This window comes from Cuculus canorus, chromosome 3, assembly GCF_017976375.1.
Source record: "Cuculus canorus isolate bCucCan1 chromosome 3, bCucCan1.pri, whole genome shotgun sequence".
Classification (NCBI taxonomy): Eukaryota; Metazoa; Chordata; class Aves; order Cuculiformes; family Cuculidae; genus Cuculus; species Cuculus canorus.
In genome coordinates this window covers 105,888,742-105,908,135 of record NC_071403.1, presented here as the reverse complement: position 1 = coordinate 105,908,135, position 19,394 = coordinate 105,888,742, and the positions used below count along the sequence as shown (strand labels likewise).

The 19,394-nt window shown below is 41.9% G+C and overlaps 1 protein-coding gene across 4 annotated transcripts in view; it reads left to right on the top strand.

The window, feature by feature from the left end:
- The first annotated feature begins 286 nt into the window (after window positions 1-286).
- The window catches only part of LOC104066526 (protein ELYS), a 47,545-nt gene continuing 28,437 nt past the window's right edge, over window positions 287-19,394 (top strand). For 3 of the 4 annotated variants that reach the window (XM_054062069.1, XM_054062070.1, XM_054062067.1), the window contains exons 1-8: window positions 348-482; window positions 6,101-6,227; window positions 7,365-7,618; window positions 11,632-11,812; window positions 12,593-12,800; window positions 14,048-14,164; window positions 15,127-15,211; window positions 17,607-17,757. In XM_054062069.1, the coding sequence (XP_053918044.1) occupies window positions 6,107-6,227; window positions 7,365-7,618; window positions 11,632-11,812; window positions 12,593-12,800; window positions 14,048-14,164; window positions 15,127-15,211; window positions 17,607-17,757 (1,117 nt within the window). In that variant the 5' untranslated portion in view covers window positions 348-482; window positions 6,101-6,106. The other variant, XM_054062068.1, reaches the window with a different exon arrangement.

The following is a 19,394-nucleotide window of genomic DNA, read 5'->3' as shown; positions in this document are numbered from 1 at the left end:
TGGCAGGGCGGTGGAACTGTATGATCTTTAAGGTTCCAACCCAAATCATTCTATGATTCTATGAAAACGTTGCCTCCTCCACACCCCGCTACCGACTCAGCCGCTCTCACGGCCATAAACTACAACTCCCGGCATGCCCCGCGAGAGCCGGCCAGGCCCCTGTTAGGCCGAGACGAGGAGCGGAAGCGGCCTGCCGCGCAGCACGCTGGGACACGTAGTCCAAAGGGGACGGCCGAGTTTCAAGTGTCCCGCGGCGGCCGCGGTAATCTCGCGAGAACTTCGGGTTCCCCCCCCCCCGCGCACGGCGGGCGAGCGGGCGAGCGAGCGGGCGGGCGAGGTAGGTGCCGCGCGCGCGCGCGCGCGGGGAGGGGCGCGCAGGGCCACCGGCAGCACCGGGCGGCAGCGGCTGCGCAGGAGCCGAGCAGCGGCCGGGAGGGCGGAGGTCGCTGTGTCCGCTGCGGAGGATGCCGCCGCCTTTATCGGCACGTACCGTGGAGAAAACGGGCCGTGGGGGGTTGGGTGGGCTGGGCTGGAGGAGCGACGCGGGAAGAAGAAAGCGGAGGTGGGCGGCGATGCCCTCTCGCCTTCCTCGTTCACGGCAGGTCCTGGTCGCTTCCGAGGCGTTAGGCCGGCGCCGCTGGCGCAGCGGGGCCCTGGGCAGGCCGGGGCGCTGCCGCCCGGCCCCTTTATGTAAGCTCCCCCCGCGCCCGCACGTGGCCGGGGCCGCGCACGTGGGGGGCGGTGGCAGCGGGCGAGGCTCCGCGACAGGGGGGGAGGTGCGAGGTGCGGGAGCCGCCGCCGGGAGCTTCCTCTCCTGCCCGGCCATCCGGCGCGCACCGTGTTTCACCCTTCTTCCTCCTTGCCCCCCCACCCCCAGCTCGCTCCTTTAGTCACTGTTTTTGGAGGATTTTCCTTTCGCGCTCCCCGCTCGGTGTCGTTTTCCAGGAGGAGGCAGGAAAGGCGCTGCCTGAGTAAAGCGGTGATACCGAAAATGCCGGCAAATAAACTCTCATAAGACTCGTTTTGGAGTTTTAGAAAGCGAGCATCCTTTATCAGGCCTGGGCAACACGAAACAACATCTCCATCCATCGTGTGCAAGGAGAGAAGAGCTGGGGGGACAGCCCGTTTCTGCTGTTTGTATCGGTGGTGATTGCGGGAAGAGAACTGCATTTAAGGGAGAGGGGGAGTTTTGTGGGGGTCTTGTGAGTTTTGTGTGAAGCAGGTATCGCACAGCAAAGGTGCTGGCTTAATAAACCGAAGTGTTTAATTTCTTCCTCAGTAAACAAGGACTTCGGGTCTGGAGCTCTTGCCAGTAGGGAGAGGCGTGGTGTCAGTCTTTCAGGTTGCTTCCTGATCACATCTGCTGAGATTATGGGAAATTTAGGGGCTTTGGTCTGTCGGCAGTGGCAAACCCCATTTTGGGGTGTATGGCTAAACGTGGTGGTTCCAGTTCCTTCTTGTGCCCATCGCTCTGGATGGTTGTACCATTCTTGTCTGGCAGCTGTCACATGCGTACATTTGGGCAGGCAGTGCTGTCCCTGGTCTGCTGAGGAGAGCTCCTCCTTCATGTAGTGCATCAACATGTTTTCCTGCGTTGATTTGCCTGGAGTTTGCTTTTTCAACACAGTGAAAAAAAGTTAATCAGACTTCTGCTAATTTTGTGTCTTCGTAAGCTGTTAGACCTAGTTTTAAAGCAATAATGGTGAGAACCCTTTGCTCATCTGGTGGTGTTATACTTGTGGAGGGAAGACTGAAATTGGTGGGAGAGAGTCACCAAGAACCTTGGCCTGTTGCATGTGTTGCAAATGTTTTTGCAGTTCAGGTTGTCATTTGCAAAAGCATGTTTCAGAATTAGATATTTAAAAGCCCCGTGGTGATGATTCCAGGCGGGTGACCCTGCTAAAGCAGGATGGTTGAATCAGGTGATGTCTAGTGATTGTAGGAGGTATTCCTCTTCAGTGTCATGTGGTGGTTCTCGAACTGTTGGTGGGAGGAGCAAGCAGTGCGATGCCATACTGGTGAGGCATGCTGGAAGTACCATGTAAACTACTGTCTCCCTCTGTTTGGAAGGCTGTGTGTCTGTTCTGTATGGGGACACTTAGTACCTGCATCTGTCTGTCCAGGTGCTCCAAGCAATGTAAAAAAAAAAAAGAGCATAATTTCAGAAATCACTTTAGGAGCTTTTTCCAGCTTAGCCTTGTTGGACCGGGAATGCACCTCTGGAAAGAAGGACAGTCATGTGAAAGAATAACTTGGAGGTGGCTGGGTAACCTGGCCATAGTGTCAAATTGGTCTCTATTGGTTTTTATTTGGTGTTTTTTTCCTTGTAAAGGGAAATCAAATCTATGGTCTGCATTGAATCCAGGATCTTAGCAGCTGGAGGCTGTTGGGAAAGGGAGCTGAAATGCTTTCTCTTTTCTCCTTCTGCTGTAGGCTCAAGCTTCCCAGAGAGCTTGTGGAGCATCCGTAGAAGTGCTGCAAGATGATCTGTAGGCTGCACTTGAAGGAAATAAACCTGATGGTCGAATTATGAGACAGATTGTCTCTGTTACGCTAGTAGCTTTTTAGACTAATGCTTAGGTTTTATATTAAATGTAAAGGTTTTGCCTAAAACATCTGGAGAAGGTGTTTCTCCCCAAGTGGGAAAGAAAGGACCCGGTGGTACTCACTCAGCCACCTGCTAACTCACTTGCTAAATCTTCTTTCTGCCGGAGTAAAAGATGGGCAAGTGCAAGTTCACGGAACTTCACTGCTAATGTGTAGAAAATGTGTCTTTTCCACCTGCTGCTCCTCCAACACTTCTAAGTTGTTTCCTCTTCTTTGGGGAAAATGTCGTTGGAACAGTCATTAACAATAATTCAAAAAAATCTGTAGTTGTCATCTTTACCTTTTATTCAAGAAAGTGGATGCTGTTTTTCTCCAAAGAGCTTAGTTTTTTCTTCCACTTCTTCTTTGGCTTCTTTCCCCTCTTTGCCCTGTTTCCTTAGAAAATGTGATCTGAATAGTGTCACGCAATATTGTCTGTACTCTGATCACCAAGGGACCCTTTCCGGACATTGCTTTAGCTTATGCATATGGCTCAAGGAACAAATGGCACATGTTGGCTGCAGCCTTTCTCTGAGATATTCTCTACGTGCAAGAGGGAGTTAGAAGTTACCTGCTTGTGTTTTGGGTGGTGGTGTTTCTAAAAGTGAAGGAATTTTTTAGCTCCCCTTGCAAACTCAGTGTGCAGTTTCACATGTGCGTGAGCTAGCATAACGGCTTACTGCCACAGAATGGACACAGACAAATGCCCTCTGCTTCTTTCCAGTGCATTGTTCTGCCTCCTTCCTTGTGCCAACTTTTATGCTTGCTAGTTCTTTCTGCAAGCGGGTTTAATTCTCTTGCCTGGTGGAAAACTGTCACTTTTCCTGGGTGCTTTCCTTGGGACGTTAGCTTGCCTCCTAAAGTGCTCTGAAAAGTGTTCAGGTCAGTGCAAGGTAAGCCAATGGAAAACAGGAGCAGAGGGAGAGATGGGAGGCAGCAGCAAGGCTTCTCTTTTTTCATTCACTGCTATCAGATATGCTCTTTTTGGAATTTTGTGCTGTTCTTTGAAATTCCTTAATATATGTTGTTGTAGTCAGTGTTCTCCTTTAAAGGAGGATTGACAACTGAATGTTTTATAATAGGCTACTTTGTGGGAGGGCAGTGTTGATTGTTCAATGTTTTCATTAACAATCTGGCTGATGGGGCAGAGTGTACCATCAGCAGGCTGGCTGATGGTACAGAATTGGGAAGAGGGGTGATGCACCAGTGGATTATGCTGCCATCCAGAGGGACTTGGACAGGCTGGAGGAAGGGATGACAGGAACCTCATGCAGTTCAAGAAGGGGAACTGCAAAGACCTGTACCAGGGGAGGAACAATCCCAAGCACCATTAGATGCTGGGGGCTGTCTAGCTGGAAAGCAGCTTGGCAGAAAAGGCCTGGGCATCATGGTGGACACCAAGTTGACCATAAGCCAGTAATATTCCTGGGCAACAAAGGCAGCTTCATGTATCCTGGGCTGCATGAGGAGGAATATCATCAGCAAGTGGAGGGAGGTGATACGTCCTCCAATTAGCGTTGGTGAGGCCACAGCTGAAGTGCTGTGTACTAATCTGGCCTCTCCAGTCTCATGTGAGTTATGGAGGTACTGGAGGGTGTCGTGAAGGGCCATAAAGACGACTAGAGGGAATGGGAGCACCTCTTCTGTGTGGAAAGGCTGGGAAAGATGGAGTGGTTCAGGCTGGAGAAGAGAAGGCTCTGGAGAGATCTCATCAGTGCATATAAATACCTGAAGGGAGGGTGTAAAGAAGAAGGAGCAAGGCACTTTTCGGTGGTGCCCAGTGGCAGGACCAGAGGCGGTGGGTACACCCTGAAATATTTGAAAGATATATTCATCAACTCAATGCACCTGTATTAGTATTTGATATAATGGGTTACTCATAAAACATGTTGATGAAATCAGTACAGTTAAACTGAACCAGAATGCTGGTCAAATTTTGGAGCTTTTTACTCTCTGAAGCCTGTGGATGTAGTGCAAAAGTTCATCCTGCTGTCACTGAAATGATGACAGGTACTAGAAAGCACACTCAGCAAAACTACTGTAAACATGTTGTCCCACTTGGAACTTGACCTGCACTTGTTGTGGATGCTGGCAGAGTGGTCAGACTGGCTGGCTGCAGCAGCGTCCTGCAATACTGGCTTTGCCATTGACAAAGTTTCTTCCAAAATGTTGACCTGTGCTTAGTGCAGGACCCTGGCTTATGCTTCCTCTCTTGCATGTGCTTGTCACACTGGCAGGAGATACTGGAACGTATTCTCAAATGGAGTGCTTGTGACTTGAAAAATGGTACAATCCAGTGCCCAGGCTTCAGAGCACAATCTTTCTCCACAGAAGTAAAGTTCCTATAAATTGTGTTTATTTATAAACACAATTCCTATGAATTGTATTTATAAACGTTTCCTGCTAATAACTTTGTGTTGCTCTCATGTGTAACACCCAGAAATAGTGAACCACATATCCTATGTTCCTTTTGAGACTTCAGGAAGAAAGCAGTGTTATTTGAATGAGATTATTAAATCTGTCTTGTCTTCCAGAGGCTTTTTTAAGAACCCACAGAACTTGCAAAGCGTAGTTATTAAAGTATTTTGTACTTCTGTGTGTATGAAATAACTCTTACTTAGCCACCTATTTAATCTTGTAAATCACCCCAGCTTTTAAGTTTTTCCACCAAGAACCTATCTTGACATACTGCAATGTGAACTCCTTGTGGAACACCTACTGAAGTGTGGGAACTGTCTGAAAGGCCTAGAAATTTTTGTAAAACACTGCAGAGATGTGGTAAGGACAGACGAGAGGAAGGAAGGGGCTGGAATAAGGAAGATGAGTATTGAAATATAGAAAAACCCAAGTGGTTTAAAGTGCTATGTTATATTTACATTGTGTGTATATATATATATATATATATATATATATATATATATATATGGAAAACTAATTCCTGATTGATGATCTGTGAAAGTCTGTATTACTTGTCATGTAAAAATATAAACAGTACATTTTCTGGAAGAAGATGAGAATGAGGGTAGTTTAGAACTTAGTATGCCTTAATGTTCAAAAGAAATGTGCTAAAAGTGAACACAACGTAAGTGACGCGTGACATCTTTTAGAAGACAATTTGCAATAAATAATAAAGAATAAAATCAAGGGAAAGGACAAATGGAAACTTGCACCTGTTCCTTGAAAGCTTTTTAAAAGATTATTTTTCTTGGATCCTATCTTAATAGCCTATGTAAGTAGACTTGAACCCACCATATGTTTTTTTTCTCCTATTCCTTATCTTGTCAATACCTCTGTATCACTTGTTGGTGCTCTCATAGGCATTGAAAAAGCAAAGGATTCTGCTTTTGCTCTGTTGTGGGATTGCAAGCTTTCCTGAGTCCCTTTTTGTAAGGAAGAGAGCTGCAGGCAGTGTATGCAGTGTATTTTTCACTGCATGCTGATGAAACTTGTGTCAATCTCAAAAATATTTATGGCTGACACGAATCTTATTTCCCATTTTTTTCTTTATTTACAGTGAAGAATGCGAGACCTAACGGCGCAGGTGACGAGCAGCCTGCTGCAGTTCCCAGAGGGGACTCTTCAGGCTCTCGGAGAGGATGAGATAACGCTAGATTCTGTCCTGTGTGGCAAGTTTTCTGGAGGTGAGCATTTTCCTTTAGCTTTGGTCTTGGTATAAAGCAGTTATTGCCTGGAGGTTACCCGAAGCACAGGGTCATAGGATAAGGTTTGTCAGGTGGATGCTGTTAAGATGTATTGGGTTGAGAAAGAACATAAAGGATGTTTTAAGCATTAAAGATGCTGTTATTAAGGGTTAGTCAAGTGAAACTTCAAAATTACCACAACCTGCACCAACCTTGTGTGATTAAAAGAATTTACTTAAACATTTGTATTTATTTGTAGCAGCTCAGGCTCTGATAGTCATAACATCAGGTGCAGAAATAGTTTCTCTGCAATGCTACAGAGACAATGCTCTCTGCTTTTTCTTGTTAGTCCGAATAAAAACAGAAGGAAGAGGATAACACAGTGAAGCACTTTCAAAGTATTGTATAGGATGCAGATGAGTATCCAGTGAGAGTTACTGAAAGTGGCTAAGCCGATTAAGTAGTGGGCTTTCTAGCAGATCTGAAAGTAGAGCTGGGTGCCTACCTGGATGTGTAGGCTTCTTTGAAGAGTAGATAGACTCTATCTACCTGACTGTAAATGCAGTAGTTGAGTTAATGCTTTTCTTAAGCTTCAAGTAGTTCAGCGAAGCAAAATGTGTTAGATTCTTTCTGTGATCAGCACGTGCAAAGTTTATAAGTTTACTCATGCAGTGCTCATTGGAACATCATTTCTTGTTGGAAGTGCAAATCCCTTACCAGAGTAGGTATCTGTTGAGTAAAATTAAAAAAATAGAAATTAATTGATTTAGATTTGTTGCGTTTGAAGTAGGCTTTAAGGCTTGTCTTCTTGTATATATTTAGATCATTTCTAGCAAAACCCAATCCAAATATGGTATAAAGACTACAGATCAGTGTATTGTAATACTTACCCCGAACAAGACAAAGTCTTCAGTGCAGGAATAAAAAGTGGGAATGCAACACACAAAGCTTGTCAATTTTAAGATGTATTGCTTGAGGATTTCAATGGGTGATTTTAAATCATTGAACTGAATTAGGTAAGTCAATCTGCCTCTCTTAGATCCTCTTGCTGAAGGAAAGGGGCAGTGACTGTGACTTTTGAGTTGTTTTCAATCTTCTTTTAGAAACTTGCTTCAGTCAGCTTTTTTTCTCTTCCAGGGAGAAGTGGCCTCGCATGGCTGGCACGTGGTCCTCACCTTGAGATAGTGAATCTGGTGACAGGCGAGCGGCTCTCTGCGTACCGTTTCAGTGGAGTACATGAACAGCCTCCCACTGTTCGCGTGGTAAAGGAGTTTTCCTGGCAGAAGAGAACTGGACTACTAGTTGGTTTGGAAGAAGCGGAGGGCAGTGTTCTCTGTCTGTACGACCTTGGGATATCAAGAGTAGTTAAAGCAGTTGTTCTCCCAGGAAGGGTATGTACTTTGTAATGAGAGGAGCGAAGGTTTTATGTTGTTAGGTGCTGCATAAACCAGTTTCAGGAAAAGCTTTAGAGCATCTCTTTACAGCAGGTATTTTTTCGATATTGCGTTAACATATTTTCACCTCAGAGTATCCAGTCAAGGGAGCCTTGTTGTAAGATCTTGGGCTTAATGGTACCATTATCTTTTAGATTTATTGATAGTAAAACAAGTTTTCTTGGTTTATTGCACGTAGTTACCTACCTGCCTGCTTCCAAAAAAAGGTTTGAAAAATGTCTTTGTTTGGTCAGAGTGAAAAAGAAAAAAAGCCCACTCTTTAAAACTTTTCTAAGATATATTTCATAAATGCTTTATTTCTGTCAGAAATACTGTCTTTAAGGGATCTCAGGCTTCCATAGTTGTGCTGTAAATGGCTTAGACATATTCCCATGAATCTCAGGCAAGCAAACAAGTGACTTTAGAGCAGAACAGATTTTTATGGTGACTCTAAATAGGAAAAAAGAACTTTTAGTGATTTATCTGACAGATCGTTGACAGATTGACTTTAAAGCTGCAACTCTTGAATCTGCTTAGTGAATCTTGTGCTTGTGTAGGTGGGGTACATTGGTGTAATGTTACTATATTTTTCTGTTTTCTATAACCCATAACCTCAAAGGATGCGATGTCCCCCAGTTCCTTTATCTTAATGTAAACAAGAATCAGCATAAGTCAATAGAATATCAAGGTTCAATGGGTTTTTATCATCTTAGAACCTGCAACCAAGAAATATGTGTTTACCACTCAGCTTTCCATAACGTGAACTCCACCTAGAACACAGGTGGAGTATTGTTTGTTTGTAATGCTGCAGTGTGATGATGAGTAGTAAGCATTTGTATTGTGGCGATATCTAAAGACAGGAGTTGAGTTGGTGCTCCATTGCATTAGTTTGCTTGTTGTCTTGGTACATCTTAAAGTTTTAGCTGGAAAGGCAAGCTGTGTGCTGACATAAGCATATACACAAGAAAGAAATGCAGTTTATGAAAAATGACATAGCTTTGTTAAGATTTAATTCTTAAATCTAAGTCATCTGGGTGTAGGATAAGAAAAGGCTAAGAAGTAAAGGGCCACATCAAACCTGCGTCAGGAGAGTGATTTAAAATAGAATGTAGTTGTAACTATCAGTTGTGTGAAGGACTTTTTCTGTAGTGTAAAAAGTTGTTCAGGAGAAAAGATGAATAAGCCTTGGGGAGGAAAGTTGGCTGTGTGTGATGAAGGTTATGAATTTTGGAATAACACCAAAGTTTATCTGAGTTTCTGCTCTTAATGCCCTGAATGCTCTTCATTGAAAGCATGTTTGATCTTTTGCTTTCATTTTACTTCCCATCATTTTGCTGTGAGGGTAATCAGATCACCATAGACAGGACACAGGTGTTGCTGGTTGGACTGTTAACTTCTAAGCTGTGAATGAGAATGAGGGCAAGATATGTAGATAAAGGCTAACCAGAAGGCCAACCGTATCCTGGGCTGCATCAAATGAAGCATGGCCAGCAGGTTGAGGGAAGTGATTCTGCCTCTCTATTCCTCTCTTGTGAGACCTCATCTGGAATACTGTGTCCAGTTCTGGAATCCTCAATGTAAGAAGAATAGGGAGCTGTTGGAATGGGTCCAGAGGAGGGCTACAAAGATGATCGGAGGGCTGGAGCACCTTCCTTACAAGGACAGGCTGGGAGAGTTGAGCCTGTTTAGCCTGGAGAAGAGAAGGCTCCGAGGAAATCTTACAGTGACCTTCCAGTACCTGAAGGGGGTCTACAGGAAAGCTGTAGAGGGGCTATTCGTAAAGGCTTGTGGGCATAGGACCAGGGGGAATGGGTATAAACTGGAGAGGGGCAGATTTAGACTAGACATTAGGAAGAATTTCTTCACCACAAGAGTGGTGAGACACTGGCACAGGTTGCCCAGGGAGGTTGTGGGCAGCCTGCTTTAGTGGGGTGTCCCTGCCCATGGCAAGGGGGTTGGAACTAGATGATCTTTAAGGTCCCTTTCAACCCTAACTATACTATGATACTATGTTAAAACTTGCACTTGCCCACTGTCCTTATGTTTTGAATTTATTCTGTAACTCATACTTCCAGCTTAGACATTACATCATATGTAGTTTTAATCTTCCTGAATTTTAAAAAAATCTCTCATTTTCACACTAATTATTTTTAAAAGTAAAATGCAGAATTGTTCTGAGTATCCCTTTCTGCAGTTTTTGTTGTTGCTATTTCAAGGCTTTAACGAGCCCCTTAATTTACAGACTGTTTTCCTTGCAGATATATTTTCTGTGGAAAAGCAAGTTGTACAGATTAACACTGTCTTAGAGTGATGCTGGTCTGAGCTGTCAAGCACAAGTATATTAATATTGGGTATTTGTAGTGACTGTATGATGGCCTTTTAGCATAAGAGGAGATGTGTAGTCATTCACAGAGTAAAGGAAACATTAAAAAACCAAACTCAACAAGTGTAGAAAAAATTTTGACACTTTTTTTTGTGGGAGCATCTCTCATTATCTGTGTGAAATGCAGCAGAAAACAGAAAATGTTAATGAATTACTGTTTTGATTGGAATCTAGTAAAAGCCAGTCTGAATTAAAACATACGTTCTATTAAATTGGTTTATAATGGTCTTGTGTTTCAGAACTATTGAATGATATTTTCACAATTTTTCCTGGTTTGTATGAGGCAAAAGGGTAGCATTCAGATTCACTGAGGTGAGAAAAGTTGTCTTTGTTTGTTCCCAGAAGGAGTTGGCAGTAGTCGAGGAGAATACGAAAGGCCACTGCATAGTGCAGTGGAAAAATATGCAGTTTCAGAAGCTTCTACATGGAAAATGGAAGCATTAAAATCAGGAGACATTTTTGGAAGACTGAGTCATAGCAACTGCTTGTTATGGGAAAGAAGAAAACTTCAGGGCTTAGTTATTTTCCCTACCTTTTGGGGTAAAAAAAAAAAAAAAAAGGCGAAAAAATGGACTCCCTTATGATGCTGACTTTTTGGTATTATTTTCATGTAAAAACTTGCGGTTGATATCAAGCTTCCTGTTTCGTTCATGTTGCGTTTTGTAAGAAGGGTGAACAATAGCCTATGTTCTTCTGTTGTATAGCTTTAGTGCCGTAATCTTCTCTACTTGTATTTATGCTGTAGCCATCAGTATTGTCCTGGATGAGTGGCAAGATGTACCAATGGGTTTCTCTTCACATTGTCATAAAGTTGCATGCAGACTACTTTACATTTTAGAAAGCATTGTGCACTTCTTCCTTTGCTGGAGTTAGCTTTTTACCTAACAAACTGCTGTTCTTGTTGCTGTTGTTTTAGTCTGGCTTTTCAAAGTTGTGTTAACATTTTTAAAAGTGCTCGTGCGTATCTAAATTTATTTTTTATTTTATCTGGTTGTTACTTTTAGTCTAGATGAGGACCAGTGTAAATTTTACTAAGCTGGTATATCCTTTCAAAACCTTCTAAAAGTGTTTCATTCTGATGGAAATAGTGTGTCTACCATGCAACTTGAGTGCTGCCTTGTCTGACTTACAGCTATGATATATCCTCATACTTGTGTGGCAAAGAAGGCACAGTTTGCGTCACAGTGCCGCTGGGCTGTGAGCAGTGAGAAAATGAGATTGTGTTGTCTTTCTTACTCAAGTTCCTGAATTACGATAAAGCTTCTTGAACCCAACTGATTTTCTCTGTCTTCTTGGAGTTAATTACCTAAATAGGAAATGGAAACTGGTAAGCTGTAATAATAGAACGCACCATTTAAGATGAAGTTGATTCAGTTAAATAACTGTAGGAATTGTAGTAAATGGAAGGCACTAAGATTGTTGTATAGGTATTTTCTTTTCCTCATAAAATAGGAAACAATGCTTTGTTTTTAAATTTCACGATACTATATTTACTTTCATGTTTCCAATGTGCTAATTCTGACTTGGCTTTAGAATGATTTCTGTTTAGCTCGTCAAACGTCTTAAATATTAACTTGTTTCCCTGTAGGTGATTGCTATAGAACTCATAACTAATCATGGAGGAGCCAGTGTGAACACTCGACATCTACATCAGAGTCTGCGATGGTTCTTTGGCATTGCAGCAGTGGCTACGGATGTTGGTCATCTGCTTCTGGTTGACCTTTGTTTGGATGATTTATCTTGCAGCCAGAATGAAATAGAAGCATCAGGTAAGCTTGCAGTTTCTAAACTTGAATTTAAAAGTAGGCAAACTTGTGTCTTGTAAATAAAGAGTATGCATTCCTCTTTGAAGACAGTACTGTGCAGGCATTTTTGACTACTAGTTACAGGTGGTGCTTTGACATCGTATAGTCCTGAATTGAATAAAAATGGAAATGGCTCAATACTCCTAATATTATCTATACCTCCCTCTCACAAGATCCTCATGTCACTATGATTCTTAACAGTGATGTGAGAATATTACCATTTGATTCAGTGCAGCTGCCTGATGGGAAATTGTGCCAGAGAACCCTGTTCCTCAGGAATGTTCATCTGCTTCTGTTAATTGGCTCAGGGCAAAGTTTAGTCTTGTTTTTTAAAATAAATCCAACTTACACAAAATCATGTATTTGGATGCATGAAATCTCTAATTTTTGTATTCAAATTGCATACACTCTTTGGGCTGTTACAACAGTGTCTTCGGGAGATAATGTCACCTCAAACAGCTTCATTGTGAGGGCCAGGCTCCTGATGTAGAGAGTTCAAGAAATTTTCTCTGAAGGTTACACTTTTACCTCATTTTGAAATATGAGCGAGAATACTTTTCTGATCAGAGAGTTCTTTTCTTCTTTGAATGCCTACAGAATGGAAACAGCAAAAAAAAGGGTTCCGTAAATGGATATTTTGCCATGGATGGTAGAATTAGATTCTAGGTATTGTCATGTTAGTATTTAAAATAACAACCTAAATGGCATAACACATTCATTTACTTCATGGTTTTGTTTGTGTAGATCTAGAATTGGTCACTAGATTTCCTGCTGAAGTTCCACAAAGAAGAGAAACTGCAACCAGAGGAGGGAGACATCTCTCTTTTCAATTACAAAACCCTTCAGGAATACCAATATCAACACTGGGCTACATAAGCAGAAGCAATCAGCTGGTTGTGGGTTTTTCAGATGGCTACATGTCACTATGGAATATGAAAACTTTGAAGAGGGAGTAAGTAGAGCTTTATGCTTGGCCATGCCTGGAGGTTCAGAGCTCTCAATTTTTTGCTGAAGGAAGCGTGTTAATGTAAAGAAAACTTTTCCAGGGACTGAAATGTTGGGTATAATCTTGGAATGTTTAGAAATCTTCTGAAATAACTGTTAAATCAGAGGTGGATTAAGTGGACCACCTTCTCCCCACTGAACTAAGATTGTTTTCCTTATTGTGCTTGCGGATTGAGCAGTTGTGGAAAACATAATTCTTGAGGTAATGTCAAGCAGTTAGGATATGATAGAGCTGATTATTATAAGGCAGTTTGTTCCATTGGTAGCATTCATTGCAACCAGGAAATGTGTGTATCTCAATGCAATAGAGTTCAGAAATCTGCAATTTGGCTGTACATTGAAAGGCTGAAGTATGTTAATAATGTGATTTTGGTGATAATATTCTTTAAAGTGTCCAAGATGAAATTAATGAGACAGGGAAAATCAGTAGCTGATCTGTGTCTGGAAATATATTCTTTCCTACATTTCAGCCTTGACCAAATAGGAGATTGACCTGAAGATGCGTGTGAATGAAATTTGCATGGAACTCTTAGAGAGGAGAATAAGGGTCATGTAAATTTCTAAGCAGCAGGAAAATCGAGAGGTGATGCTAAATCTGCCAAAGAGCAATTTCACTTGAAGTATTTGACCAAATGCAGATAGGGGTGCAATCCCATGAATCTGCAGTGACTCTCTGGAAACTATTGGATAGCTAAATAGACAGTGAAGGAAGAATTGGGTGGCAAGAATAGATTGTGAAGGTACCAATAAGATTCAGAAGTCTGGAGGAAAACTGCTTTACCTAGTCCAAGTAAAGAAAGAATAAACTGCTTCTCTTGGGCACTATTTTAAATGTGTTCAGAAGATATGCTGCCTTCTCAGTTCAGTACTGAAGTAGGCTGCAACATTAAGAACATTCTTTTACCTGGCAGCTGAAGCAATCATGTATGTTCTTCCTCCTCAGGCAGAGGAGGGCATAAACCCACATTATTGCATTTGATGGGCAGTAATTTGGTTGCTTCTTGACCATTGCAAAAATGTAGTGACTTCTTTGACTGACTCACTTTGAGATGGAAGTATGACCTTTTGTACTTTGAGGATAAGGATGTCAGGTGCTCTTTTCTCAGAAGATGCTTCTACCCTTTTACAAACTGTTAGGGCCAGTAGGCTCACCTTTTTACTTCTTCCTTTTTCCCTTTTTTCTTAAACCTGTAGGCACCACTGTCAGCTTGAAGGAGGAAGGATTCCAGTGTACGCTGTTACCTTTCAAGAGCCGGAGAATGATCCTCGCAATTGTTGCTATTTGTGGGCTGTTCAGTCTACCCAAGAAAGGTGAATCAAAGCTTACAATGAGCCATTGATATTTTATTTTTTAAATTTTTTTTAAATATTTGTTCACACTCTATTGATATGTGTGTCTTTGTTTAGTTTATTTAGCTATGCAGGAGATTCTCTCAGGTATGAAAAGGGTCAAGCATACAGTGCAATTTTTGACAGGATTTAACAGAAGTGAGGTGAGACTTACTAGTTCCTACCTTGTGAAAGAAGGCAAAACAACACTGGCTATGTTTTTGTGCTTGCTTTCTTAAATAATTTCTTTTGTTTCTTGATGATTGCTTCATGATTGGTTTGATATTTGTACCATGGTATTAAAACACCATTAAAAGTAGTTTAGTCTGCAGATCTAGAATACTAAAGGTGCTGATAGAACAGCTGCCCCTAGAGGAAAGAGGTGATGGTGTTGCAAATTCCCTTGTGCCCACCTGAGCAGCCTTCATGAGCCAATTCAGATTACCTGGCCGAGAACATCACTGTTCAGCAGTAAATGGAATGGTTTCCTGCTGGGCTAATGAGTCAAATCAGTATGTGGAAGGGTGCAGTGTATGCAAGAGGGACTGGAACTTTGGTGGTAAAGGCAGGGGTGAAAGACCCCTCTCTCTCAACTTCAGCAAGCTGTTTGATCATCTCAGCTGTGCCTACAGTGGCTGTCTTTTAAAGTCTGGCTTTAAAGCAGTTTTGATTGAAGAACTATTTCCAGCAATTTTTAGTCCATACAGGATATTAAAGCTTTCTAATTGTATGGTTAGTGTTTGCCCCTGAAGCTGTTAGTGTCAAAGTTTCCTTCTTTATGGTTTGGTGGCTAAAGGTAACCAATTATGCTGTTTTGTGAAATGGTGTTTTTCTTTTCAGCAAAAGCATGCAATTAAGAAACCTGTAGTCTAGATCTAACAAAGTGGTAATGAGGAGCATAAAGCACCTTTGTAATCATATTTCATCATTTGTACCTTTTTCAGTGAAGGTGATGTTGTGAGTTTACATCTGTTGCAGTTAGCATTTGGTGACCGAAAACGCTTGGCATCGGGACAAGTCCTGTATGAGGTAAGAGAACAGATGTGTGAACAGATGAATGTAGTGATTTTCCCTAGGTGATTTATTAGTTCACAGTTAGGTTGTCGGGGGTAATGTTTACTATCAAAATTCAGAGCAGGCTTAAAAAAAGTATCCTTTGGTGAGTCTTCCTGGGCATAGTCTTTGTCCCTACTATTTGAAAACAAGTCATACAGTTTTTATACTGCAGCATTGTATGTTCCAACTGGATGCATCTGCAAAGAGCCCGTAAACATTAAATTTCTGAAAATTAAGTGTCTATTACAAATAAAATTATTCCGGATTTGAACATTGAAGTAATGGCCTGTAGGAGAGGAAGACATGGCTTTGAAGAGCTTTGTTTAACGAAACTGCAGATTTGGATAAGCTTATATCTGTCTTGCTTTATTAAAATATGGTCATATATATATATCTTTATTCTTTTCTGATCTTAATTTTTTCTGTTGAGCTCTGTCAGGTGTACTTCAGCTGAACTATACTATAATGTCTTTTAAGTGTTGATCCTGAAATTTAGTAACTGTAAAGAGAACTCTTTCTACCTTTTGAGTGGGTTACCTATTAAATATACTCTTAAAGCCAGCAAGTTATGTAAAGGCAGTAAACAGTGGTATGATTTGGTCAGAATAGTATACGTAACTTTTTAGAACTAGCTCCAAAGATGGTGTCTTTGAAATACAGAGGAGGTATCATTGTGTCTCAGATATCTAACAGGAATGAGATGCTTCTGTATAATGTATAACTGTTCAGTAGTATGCTTGGAACTCTTCCAAGATCTTTTTGAAGGTGAAGGAATCTTAATTCAGAGCAATTCTTTCCTCCTATTTTGATACTTTTTCTTGTACAGTCTCAGCAGGTACGGAATGCAATAGAAGTGATTCCTGTATCATGATACTCTGTTTTTATAGGGACTGTGCATTTTTATTTTTTTGAATGTGCTTGAATTTTGACCTTTTACCTTGTATACAGGAAAGCTCCTGCATTTGTCGGTGTTGCTTTTGAATAGATAAAGATTAGGTGTTTTGAAAAGGTGGTGTCTCTTTAAGATGCATTGGCTGTCATGGTGACAAAGTAGAAATATCTTCAAGTGATTCAGCATGTTCTAAGTGGGGATGTCATCTCTTTTTTTTTGTTTATGTGCAGTTTTTTTCTGACATAAATATATAGTGCTGCCAAGGAACAGTGCACTCTGATTGGGTTTTTCAATTGTGAAAGGACTTCCATGGCAGTTTACTTCTGCATCCCTTGTAGTGCTCTAAGCATTTTGACAGGCTCATAGGAGGAAGATTATTTCATCTTTCTCCAGTTTCATTTTTGAACTTCTGCTTTGTTTTAAAAGTTATTTTCAACTTCAGTCTTGGCAGTGGCAAAGACAATACCTTATACTGTGTGCTTGTTGGAGAAAAAAAGCAATTGCCTATATTAATTTCTCTCATGGCTACTTCATTGTGCTTCAATACTTTAATGTTAAAATGTGGGACCTTTTACTATTTGGCAGTTCTTTGTCTTGGTCATCTTGCTTTCCTGAGCAAGACGTGATGAGTGCCAGTTTTTACCTTGGAAGATTGAAATGTCTCAGCAGCTTTTAAGTACAGGTCTCCTAGAAATGCAAGTTGTCGCTCTTCAACAGAAGCCCACAAAGTGATTAAGTAACGTTACTGTGGTTTTGAGCTGAGAAAGCTGTAGTGTAGTTCACGTAAGACTTTGAGCCCTCTACAGACTATGCAATCAGTAATACATAGGCTTAGACAGAGGTGTCAGGTACCAGTTGCTGGTTTTGAGATATTTTACTCCCCTGATGTTTCAGCTTCCCTGGTGTGAGTGTTGTGGAAGAGTGAAACAGGCACCAATCTTACAAGGTTGAGAGAGAACTAAAGAGCTGGACTCTGGGGAGGAAAGACCGGTTCTTCAGCTAACTTACAGAGGAGCCACTTGCACACGTAGCTTCATACCAGGAGCTGGTAACACCTACTGCCAAAAAAACACCCTCAAAATAACTCCCAGCATCCCCTGCAAAATCCCCAAAGATGCATTAGGATCTGTGCTCTACAGTGGGCGCTTTTAGTCTTGGAAGACATTCTCGTAGTCACAGATTGGCCTCCATGTCTCTCTGAGTCAAGTTTCTTGTCTGTCTTAAGAAGCAGAAAACTTAAGAGTTGTTCCCAATTCCCAGGCCAAGTTTGAGTAAACAAGGTGGAATCTACTGTTGATACTTGTTCATTGAACAGAGTTTGTAGAAACTTGAAAGACTTGTCGACTACATCAGTGCTCTTGGAAAGTGTACACAATATAATATGCATATCAGATATAGACTTTTTTCCTGTTAAGGTAGAATGTCTGTTATCATCTCAAAATGACCTGTTCTCTCTTCTCTTATTTGTTTTCCCAGGGACTGGAATACTGTGATGAAAGGTACAGTTTAGATCTCACAGGTGGAATCTTTCCCTTGAGAGGGCAGACAAGCAATACTAAACTACTCAGCTGTCAGACAATAGAAAAATTTCGCAACCATGTTGACAGAGAGGATGGAGTTAATGAAGGTTTGTTCTGATGTCTGTGTTGTATTATTCTAAACTAAATGGTTTCGGAATCAAAGCAACAAATGCTGTTCTGTATCCACAGTCTGCAAGTCTTAAATGTCTGTATAGACTACTTTGTTGGGCTTACTTAAAAAAGAAAAACAATGTTACGTAAGTTATGTGGGACTTCTTTTACAGAAAAGATAGATTTTATTTTATGCTTGCTAGTATGCTACAATAATGTGTGATGGGGTCATCTGTATTGTGCTTGTCAGTTGTTTTATTCTTCCAGCTGTCGTCTTTGAAGAGTAAGATCATTCTCTCCATTGCTTGTCAGTGTTACCTGAATATTTCCCCTGCCCCTATTTAAACCTATGTCTCCATACAGCTGGAGGCAGGTAACCAGCAGTGTTCCCCAAGGCTCAATATTGGGACTGGTTCTGTTTAAATCTTTGTCAATGATCTGGAAGAGGAAATTGAATGCTCCGTCAGTGAGCTTGCAGATGACGCCAAGCTGGGTGGGAGTGTTGATCTACTTGGGGATAGGAAGGCTCGGCAGAGGGACCTGGACAGGCTGGATCAATGGGCCAGTGCCAATTGTACGGGGTTCAAGGCTGGGTCCTGCACTTGGGTCACAACAACCCCATGCACTGCTACAGGCTTGGAGAAGTGTGGTTGGAAAGCTGACGGATAGAAAAGGACCTGGGGGTACTGGTCGACAGCTGGCTGAACATGAGCCAGCAGTGTGCCCATGTGAACAAGAATGTCAAGAGTGTCCTGGCTGATATCAGCATTAGCGTGGCCAGCTGGACTAGGGAAGTGATTGGGCCACTCACTGCAAGGAAAACATTGAACTGCTGGAGCGTCTCCAAAGAACGGCAATGTAACTAGTTATTAAGCATTAGAGCTTGCTGCCCAGGCAAGTAGTTGAGTCACTATCCCTGAAGGTATTTAAAAGATGTGTAGATGTGGCACTCAGGGACATGGTTTAGTGCTGGCCTTGGCAGTGTTAGGTTTACTTATGAGCTCAGTGATCTTGGGAGTCTTTCCCAATCTAAACGATGCTAAGATCTGCCTGTCCATTTTTTCCTCTCTAAATCTTAAGAGATCCCTGCATCACCATGTTCTTAAAGCAATAGCTTTCCTTGTCCATACAGTTAGAATTCTTATGGTATCTTTCATTTTCTTGCAATAATAAAGTATACATCTCTGGGTTTAGATATTCAGTCACGCTCTGACCATATCTTTAAGCCTGCTGCAGTGATAACTTTCATATCCTTTTGTTTGACTGCTTTAGTATCATAGTATCGTAGTATAGTTTGGGTTGGAAGGGACCTTAAAGATCATCTAGTTCCAACCGCCCTGCCATGGGCAAGGACATCCCACTGGATTAGGCTGCCCAAGGCCCCATCCAGCCTGGCCTTGAACGCCTCCAGGGATGGGGCATCCGCAACCTCCCTGGGCAACCTGTGCCAGTCTCTCACCACTCTCGTGGTGAAGAAATTCTTCCTAATGTTTAGTCTAAATCTGCCCCTCTCCAGTTTATACCCATTCCCCCTCGTCCTGTGCCCACAAGCCTTTATGAATAGCCCCTCTCCAGCTTTCCTGCAGGCCCCCTTCAGTTACTGGAAGGTTGCTATAAGATCTCCTCTGAGCCT